Raw genomic sequence first — 10,000 nt, forward strand, 5'->3', positions numbered from 1 at the left:
TCAGAACACTAACAGATTAAACTATACATGAATCGCGAGACAAGCGGCAAGAGAAGAGATTTTTGGAAAAAAATACAGGTGAATGAGCAAGAAGGCAGAAAAAAGAAAAGAATTCATGAAGAAAAAGAGAGCATGACAGAAAAGAGGAACCAAAAATCTACCTAACAGCAAACTAGAAAGCTCCTGCGGTTCCAAAAACAGGAGGGGCCTTTAATTTCATAACCGCAGTGCCCCACTGCGGGAGAACATGTTGATATGCTTGCCGAACGTCAAATTGAATGAGGTTGCACACATTAAATTTTTAAGCATTTTTTGGTAAAGCTAAGAGTGATTGTTCTTCTGAACTCTCGTTAACCTTTGTTTATAGTATATATGCGTCTCTCTCTCTGCTCCCTAATTATTGACCCGTCATTCCCATACAAAATCACTGGCCATAACTAGCAGACTTTTAAAAAGTAATACCAGGCATGGAGAATCAGTACTGAAAGATATCATCATTATAATAATAAAAAAAATAAAAAAATAAAAAAATAATTTTTTTTAAATTTTTATTTATTTTTATATTTATCATAACATTAACAATAATAATAATAAAAATAATAATTGCTATTTCAAGTAACAGTGGCAAGCAGTTATACAACTACAAAAATACTAACTACTGATCACATCCAAAATATCACAAAAGGAACGATTGTGAGGACACATTGCATGTTTATTCTGAGAGAAAAAAAACCCCAATGACAACATAAATCTAAATTACGTTTCTATACTGCAACTGATCTTATTCATTACACAATTGTAACATGTAAAAAAAAGTAACTGAACTTTAGGGTAACGAGGGTATACAAAAGAATATCACATGAGCATGTGAAACAACCAGAAACATTCATTTTCATGTCTTTTTATTAATCATACTTTGCCATCAATCATTTGCGATGTCAGCCTATTTTTGCAATCAATCGCAAAACAAGATCCCAAGCAAACAACTTTGCAATGAAAGCAAGATAAGTGAAATCATCCAAAACAAACGATCACACTCAAGGTCGTAACGAAAATGATGATATATTTTCTTGGCAGTTTCTCGTTTTATCTGCATTAATGTGACAAAAAAGTCAAAGAGGAAAGATGTAGACAAGAAAGATGAAACCGAAACGACTTCTTCCCGAACAGTAAACTATTCAGGGCGGTAAAACAAGTACTTACCACTACTTTGACAAACAGTTACACAAATCCTGGGCTAATTTCTAAAGAAAACAATCAAATAGAAGCTCTCCAAACGTAGTGTAAAATAAACATGAACCAATTGTTTCATTTTGTTCGACAACATTACCATCAAAGAAAAAATAAAGCAGAATTTGATTTAATTTAATATCAGTAATCGACGACTATTTTTGGGTTTGGGGTCGGGGTGGGGGAGAGCTTACGATCACAATTCGATTATCCTCTTCAAACTAAACAATCGGCAAAAAAATGGAGAAAAAAAATCACAAAATGTATATTGCTTCACTCCAAACTTTCAAAAATATTCTTTCAAAAATGAAAGAAAATGTGGAGGCACCGAGGAAAAGTAACGAGAAAAATAAACCCACACACACAAAACCCCACTGTTCTTAACTAAGTGAATTGAACTAAAAACTAAGTATATCAGTATCAAGAAGGAAAATAACACACACATAACAATAAACACGCACACACACAAGCACATAGAACATTTAAATAAATACATGACATTCAGCAGAAAAAGCCTGAAGATACTAGTATTTAAATAATTTCATCCTGTCAATGTTGCGAGAAAAAGATAATCATTTCTGCAGTTCTTCACAACATTTGCGTGCAACTTCATTGATTTTCTTGACAAAACGATGGAAAACAAGCTCTCGATTATAAGATTTAATCCGAATAAAATGATACAGTTTTATCCATTTCCACCAGAATCCGAACAACTTAAGTGATACATTCATGTAACATTAATTTTGTTTCAAAACTCGTTACGTTACAAAACGTGCCAGTATTAGGCCGTCAACAAATCTGGGAAAGGGGACGGGAAGCTACAAAACATCAAATGTAAATATTACACATAAAAAAGGGGAAACACATGTTTCAAACTCCATATGACTCGTATAAAAAAAAATCCCCGCCGCCCCAAACAAACACAAAACCAAACAGATACAACATAAAACAAAAAGAAAAAAAAAAAGAAAAGAAAAGACATAACACACAAAGAAAAGAAAGGAAAGTCAGACTGTCACTGACAAAAGATATAGATTGACATCTTTCTTTATTTGGTGTTTAACGTCGTTTTCAACCACGAAGGTTATATCGCGACGGGGAAAAGAGGAGATGGGATAGAGCCACTTGTCAATTGTTTCTTGTTCACAAAAGCACTAATCACAAATTTGCTCCAGGGGCTTGCAACGTAGTACAATGTATTACCTTACTGGGAGAATGCAAGTTTCCAGTACAAAGGACTTAACATTTCTTACATACTGCTTGACTAAAATCTTTACAAAAATTGACTATATTCTATACAAGAAACACTTAACAAAGGTAAAAAGAGAAACAGAATCCGTTAGTCGCCTCTTACGACATGCTGGGGAGCATCGGGTAAATTCTTCCCCCTAACCCGCAGGGGATAAAGATTGACACAAGTCCCAGAAACAGAGATAATGAAACAGACAAACTACCAGGCCGTTACTATCACATAGATAACGAATAATTGCAACGACAAAAATGTAACAATGCATGGAAATTACTACAGCCCATTAGGGGGAAAAGACATGGGCGTTATTGCAAAGGTACTAGAGATCCTGTCGGTGTGTTCAGCCTTGTTTGCTCCCAACTCCGACACAGCTCGATAGGAAGGTACAGACACAACTAGCTACAGTTTACTTTGCGGTATAGAATTGATCATGGAATGTGGAATTGTCTTGGGTAACAAGGGGTTGCCATGGGGACCAAACAAACACATCAGAAAAACCGAACATGCACAAGCAAAAGAAATTCCTGAACAACCACGAAACAGAAAAAGAAGAAAAACGGGATCTTCATTTTGTAAAGGGTTTTAGGAAATGATAAAAAAAACTACGTGACAAACTGCATAACATCTCCTCAGCGTGCTTTTACGTCTGCAGAAAGAACAAAGGCCGGGCGAATAACAGGAAGGTGCAATCATTGGGCAGTAGTCTTGTAGCCATAGTAACCACCCATCACGTACAGGATGTGGCTTCCGTTTTATATAACACTGGGAAATTGCACCTGAAGCTAGCAAGAGTCGTTTGTAATTTCCTTGTGGTGTTTTACTTCTGGTTTAAAAGTGTATTTTCTGATCTCTTTCTGCGCACATTCATTATTCTTCGAAATCATGACAGCAGTCTTCCATAAACCGGTATTACTTTCTCGAATTATCAGTAACCAGAAACTGATCAAATAGGAAACCATTTCTTCTTTCCTTTCCCTATTCACACCAAGCAATGATGATATCAAGAAAAATCAATTTTATCAAGACAAAAAAGGAGCTGTGTCTGATACACCCAGTGCAATACAAGTTCCTGATAGCACATGGTGCTTCTTTCGTCTTATTAATATACAACAGGAAGGCGTTTAACCAAAAAAGACCATCTAATCTACATTTTTTTATACTCGATAGGACAACAATCTCATTCTAAATGGTAATCAACCGAATAATGTTTATCAATTATGGAAAACTATCTTCAGTTTTCTAGCATATAAATGTGCGTTTGTCAAAAGTCTTATATTAATATATCTTCTCTATGATTCTAATGTGTAGATGACAATAGTATTACATACAATACAATAATGAAAAACCTTTTGATAATAGAAGAAAATTCCAAAATAAATTATTCACAAGAAATTCCTTATTCAAATACTAAAAGCTAAAATTAGAACTAATGCTCGTGATTGCAAAAAAAAAGTTGTTCTTTTTACAAAACTCCTGTAAACAGGGGCACAATCTAAAGTACCGTAACTCCTAGTCGAGGATTTTCAACCTAAAACTATATTAAAAAAAAACCATTTAACCGTGATGTTTGAAGAAAGGTATGTCACAGAAAAAGCAAAAAGTGAGACAATTCAAATGATGCAGTATCACACTGAGTATGCAGACAGATTACTTGTAAAACCCTGTATCAAACACACTCTGTTCACTGCTCGTTGAGTTCCTCATTTCCAGTCTAACATCCTTCTAAAACAGTCCATCTGCATGAAAAGTTGATACAAATTATCTCCATGTATAACTGGCTCTTGTCCTCAACACAGTCTTCTGACTCTGCTGTTATTAAGAACAGCTCTTTATTTCGAAAGGAGCCTTTAAAATGTAACTGTTTTGGTAAATTTTGGATTCAAAACCTCTTCCTCAAAAGACACCCTATTTTGGAAACTGACCCCAAATTTAAAACTGAAATTGGCTCCCAGTTCTAAAATGTCTTCATAAAACTGGTATCATGATTGAACTCTAAAACAACAACAACACTCTTATAGAGAGAGACTTTCTTTTTAAATCAGTACTTACTAATCGTAATTTGTTGTGGATATATCTTTCTTGTGTTTTTCCTTTGATAACAAGTTTATTCTTTTCTTGCAATTTGGTACTCAATTTCACACTATTTTCGAACTCAAGACAGCCAGATTTATCCGAAAAGACACTCAACATTCTCCTTCGCCAGTGACACTACAAACTGTATCCACAAACAAAGTACCAATAACCATTAATCTCTTTCGCATCAAGCATGCATACACCACAAATCATTGACATCACTTGCCCTCAATGATCACAGCAATTTGTTCTTTAGATTATCTGTACGTGGGCTAATATAGCAGTCATAATATAAAAAGAATACAAAAAGGTTACAACAGGTCGAGTGGAGTGTACTGCGAAGTTGTGGCTACACAACATTACACAGATAAGGAGTGTGACAGGTGGGAAGGAGAGCGAGGCTCGTGACCCGGAAACGGAAGTGACACATGACGAAAGGTAAACAGGTCCATATAGGTCGTAGGCAAAAGGTTCGGGTTTTGTCATACAAAACGTCATTGATGTAGTAAGATTCGTCGGGGCTGGTCACGTGAACATCGTTCCACAACAGCTACAGTCACCGGCGACGCTTCCATCAAACAACGAACTAGTACCAAAAAAAAAGCAAGGTCAAGGTCTTGTTTTGGAAGTCCTCTCCCGGTCGCACAGTGTCAAGGTTAAACCTCAAGGTCGCCCAGGGTCAGAAAAGTCACAAAACACCAAGGTGACTGGGGGGCCCTGCAAGGTTCCTTAGCAACGACCGACTTCACTTCTTCTTGACACTTTTGGAGGATTTGGACGAGGAGGTAGAGGAGGAGGCAGGGGATCTTGCTGGCGGTTTCATCATGGACATGTTGTTCATCATTTGGGTAAACTCTGCGCATAGACACAAGGTATTTCTTAGTGTTAAAAGAGGACTGAAAATAAAACCAAATGATCTCAAGGAAGACTTGCTTTTTAAAAGGAGAAGAGTATTCAAGAGCAAACATACAAGTTAAAATGTCCTGCGAATCAATCAAGCTGGTCATAAGAACTAGTCGTTCAGCAAACACAGTTAAGTCTTACATGGCTGTGCACTATCGTTAAGTCGTAATCTGTTTCAAAATCATTCCAGTAAACGGTTTCAGGAATTCAAACCTCACACACACACCCATATATACACACACACACACACCCATATATATATACACACACACAGACACATGAACACACTAACATACACAAACAGGCACACTCGCACATATACACAGTACACAACCCACCCTCATCCCCCCCCACAAAAACAAACACCCACACACGCTAATAAACCCCGGGCCCCCACACACACACACATACACACACACACCACCCCATCCCCACCTACACACACCCCTTCTTCCCCACCCCCCATCTCACCCCACACACACAACCACCACCACCCTCCACTCACCTTCATAGTCTATCAAGCCGTCACCGTTGAGGTCAGCCAGGCGGAACATCTCGCATATATCGTCCTCCCCGGGGCTCTCCCCCAGCTTGGACATGATGAAGCGCAGCTCGTGCCTGTCGATGTAGCCGTTGCCGTCCATGTCAAAGATCCTGAAGGCTTCTCTGGCCTCCTGGTCCTCCCTTGCCTTCTCGTCCAAGTCGGCGTCCTGCTGGGCCGCGTTGGCTGACCACCGCTTCATCAGGATCAGGAATTCGTCGTATTCTACATAACCATTGTCTGTGAGAGAGAAAGTGAGAGGTTACTTTTGGATTGGTTACTATAAGCTTTATGCCAGAGTTCGGATTCTGAATGTTAAATACTGTATATAAGTCACCGTACTTATATCGAATAAAGTCTTGTGTAAACCAAAGTAAGAGGTTGATTTTACAGTATTAAGTACGCACACTGTTTTTATATGTGAGTCTGGAATTCGTCGCATTCTACGTTTCCATTTTCTATGGAGAGAAAGATACGATTTACTTTTACATTATTAGACAAATTCAAGTTTTACGCCCTCATGGACCTCAGTTATGGAATTCACTCCCCTTTCAATTACGTCACTCTCCATCCATTTCATCTTTTAAGTCCAACTTGAAAACTCACTTGTTCCAACAACACTTCGGATAGTTCCTTTGTATAGAGTCTGGGGATGTGAGATGTGCATGATGTGTTGTTTGAATCTGACAGTGATTGTATGATTTTTGTATACATGTATTGTTGTCACGCGCTTTGAACTTCTGATAAGGCGCTTTATAAATGCCCGTTATTATGGCAAAGCCTAACCCTAACCCTTTTACCCCGACTTTTAGATGAGATACACACAATCAGATTTTGTCGTACAAAATCATTATCTGTGAGAAATAGAGAGAATTTTAGGGTTTACTTTCACAGTGTTTCGTACGTTGCCTGGAAATCGTCGTATTCTACGAAACCATTGTCTGTGTGGAACAGAGAGAAAGTTAGGGTTTACTTGTACAGTATTTCGTAGGCGCACTGTTTTTATTCGTGAGCTTGGAATTCGTGGTATTCTACGAAAAAAATGTCTGAGGAATAAAGAGAAAGTTAGGGTTTATTTGTTACAGTATTTCGCAGACCATCGCTTCATCGGGATCAGGAATTCGTCGTAGGCCTATTCTACGTAACCATTGTCTGCGAGGCATAGAGAGAAAGTTAGGGTTTACTGTTACTTACAACTGCAAGTTTTCACTCACCGTCTAAGTCTGCATTTTTGCAATAATACCTCTCCCTTTCTTTTTACTCGCTACTTATACAACAACTGCATGTTTTCACTCCTCGTTTTTATCTTCATTTTTGCACCGATACCTTTTATTTTTATTTTTACACGCTTCATACAACTGCATGTTTTCACTCACTGTTCTTGTCTGCAGTTTTGTTTTAATACCTCTTTTCACTCACCGTTTTTGTCTGCAGTTTTGAACCAAGGAAAAAAAAGAAAAAAAAAAGACTGTTTACGGTAACATAGGCCAAAAAAAAGGGTCGGTAGGTCGGGAATTTATTTATTTTTTCTATTTTTTTTCTTCAAAAAAACCATATTTTAAGTTATTTTGCCCCCCAAAAAAAGACTTTTGTTTTTTAAAATTTGTTTAAACATTTTTTTTCCTCCCCAAATGCCAACAAAAAGTCTAGGGTCGCGCGAAAAAATAGGGTCGGTCGGGATACCGTAAACAGACTTTTTTTTGTTGGTCTAATATCTTTCACTCATCGTTTTTGTCTGCAGTTTTGCACCGATATCTTTCACTCACCGTTTTTGTCTGCAGTTTTGCAATAATACTTCTTTTTTTCTTGTGACTCGCTACTTACAACTGCATATATTCACCCACCATTTTTGTCTGCATTTTTGATCATCTCCTCCACCTCGGTCTGCGAGTAGCGGTGTCCGAGGGTCCTGAGTACCACTCCCAGCTCGTCACACGAGATCTTGCCGTCCTTGTTCTTGTCGAACATCTCAAAGATTGACTGCAGTTCTGCAATTACAGAGAGATTGTGATGGTTATATAAATCATTGTTCGTCTCAAAGATTGACTGCAGTTCTGCAATTACAGAGAGATTGTGATGGTTATATAAATCATTGTTCGTGTCAAAGATTGACTGCAGTTCTGCAATTACAGAGAGATTGTTATGATTATATAAATCATTGTTTTTGTCGGACCATTTCAAAGATCGACTGCAAGTCTGCAAGAACAGAGATAGAATCAATTTAATAATGATCATTGTTCTTGTCGAACATCTCAAAGATCGACTGCAGATCTGCAATTACAGAGAGATTCAGATGATTATATACATCATTGTTCTTGTCGATCATTTCAAAGATCGACTGCAGCTCTGCAAGGACAGAGAGATTCAGATGTGTATATAGATAACTGTTCTTGTCGATCGCACTGGAAGTACTCAATAGTTATGTAACCCTTTGACAAATTTAATCTTCATTACATCACTCAAACCCTTTGGAATGAACTAAGATGATTAAGATACAATAATAATTGCAAGTTTAAAAAAAATACAGATAAAGTTGAAAAGAAAGAGAAATGTTGACTTCGAATATCACACGTGAGTTCTTGAGCATGGTTATCAGTGTCGACTCGTCGCTTTCCGAGTTTCTCAGTTCGTGTTTGTGTACGGTACGTTCTGTCGATTTCACTGTTTGAGTTGAGTTAAGTTAAGTTGATAACTGACCCCATGCTCCCGTTCCCTTCGTATCAGTTTGGAAAGCAAACTCAAGAAGCATTCATTTCAAGTGTGATAGACATTATGTAGGCAGTCCAGCTCCGAAATGCATTGGCCAATCGCCGATAGGCGTTGACGTCATTTCATAAAATGACCTCTCTACCCCGAGTTCCAAGTTTTGGAGATTTTGAAGATTTCCTTCGGGACGATGACGCCTTACGGCCGATTTATTATATAAAGGGAAGCAAGCGGTAAAAACAGGGCGTCGAAAGAGCCAAGGAAGTATCACAGAAACCTAAGTTATACAGGGCGTCGAAAGAGCCAAGGAAGGATCACAGAAACCTAAGTTATACAGGGCGTCGAAAGAGCCAAGGAAGGATCACAAAAACCTAAGTTATACAGGGCGTCGAAAGAGCCAAGGAAGGATCACAGAAACCTAAGTTATAAGACCATTATGTGTACCTGTGTCCACGGCTAATAACAAATGTGTTTGACAAACTACAAATCGTGATGTAGCCATGTCAGTGAAAACGACTCTTACACATGGTTAACACACACATAATCATGTACATGTATATAGACAAACAAAGACAGATATAGATTGACGGACTAACGGAGGGCTGATGGACGGACAAGCGGATATTCACTCTTTCGTTTTCTCCCCTCTCTTAGTATAAGTCTCTTCACTTCAACTAGGCCAAAAGAACAGGAGAGGGTCTTTCTTTCTTTCTTTATTTGGTGTTTAACGTCGTTTTCAACCGTTCAAGGTTATATCGCGACGGGACAGGGGAGGGTGGCAGACTGGTAAAATACAAGAGGTAAGAGTCAACGATTGGCATTTGAACCGAGAAAAGTATTGACGGGATGGGGGGGGGGGGGGGGGGGGGGGGGGGGGGGGGTGTATAGGAGGACGGGAGTTGGGTCGGTGAGGAAAACAGAGACTGAAGATAGAGAGCCAGAAGTTCTTGGGGAATGGTTCTCGGATTGCCAGCAGCAGACGATCGACCCTTGTCTACCCTCTCTGTTTCAATCCATCGGGGAAGCTCCGGAGGAAGGCATCAGGGGAGGGACAAAGCAGGAAACGGGGGTTGGGGTGGGCGTGGAAGTATCGATAAAAGAGGATGAGAAAATGAAATGGTGTTGTTGTGGTGTGTGGGTGGTACAGATGGGTTAAAAAAAGTGTTAACAGGTACAATTCTTTACGTGTGAGAGATTGCTTACACCGCCTCAGATCAGTCCCGACTTTTTCAGTAGGACACTAACACAAAATCAACAACTTGGCTGCTTCCTTATCAGACATAAACATTAAAAAAAGA

The 10,000-nt window shown here is 38.7% G+C and overlaps 1 protein-coding gene and 1 long non-coding RNA gene across 2 annotated transcripts in view; both read right to left on the reverse strand.

The window, feature by feature from the left end:
- The window catches only part of LOC138980413 (uncharacterized), a 399,865-nt gene that overhangs the window by 275,858 nt on the left and 114,007 nt on the right, over window positions 1-10,000 (reverse strand). The window lies entirely within an intron of this gene.
- LOC138980408 (calmodulin-like) overlaps window positions 1-10,000 on the reverse strand; it is a gene marked incomplete in the record, with an annotated part of 85,634 nt that overhangs the window by 2,623 nt on the left and 73,011 nt on the right. The window contains 3 exon segments of the mRNA XM_070353278.1: window positions 1-5,407; window positions 5,961-6,236; window positions 7,841-7,984. The exon segment at window positions 1-5,407 is cut by the window's left edge and continues 2,623 nt beyond it. Coding sequence (XP_070209379.1) covers window positions 5,298-5,407; window positions 5,961-6,236; window positions 7,841-7,984 — 530 coding nt within the window.

Source organism: Littorina saxatilis, linkage group LG11, assembly GCF_037325665.1.
Source record: "Littorina saxatilis isolate snail1 linkage group LG11, US_GU_Lsax_2.0, whole genome shotgun sequence".
NCBI lineage: Eukaryota > Metazoa > Mollusca > Gastropoda > Littorinimorpha > Littorinidae > Littorina > Littorina saxatilis.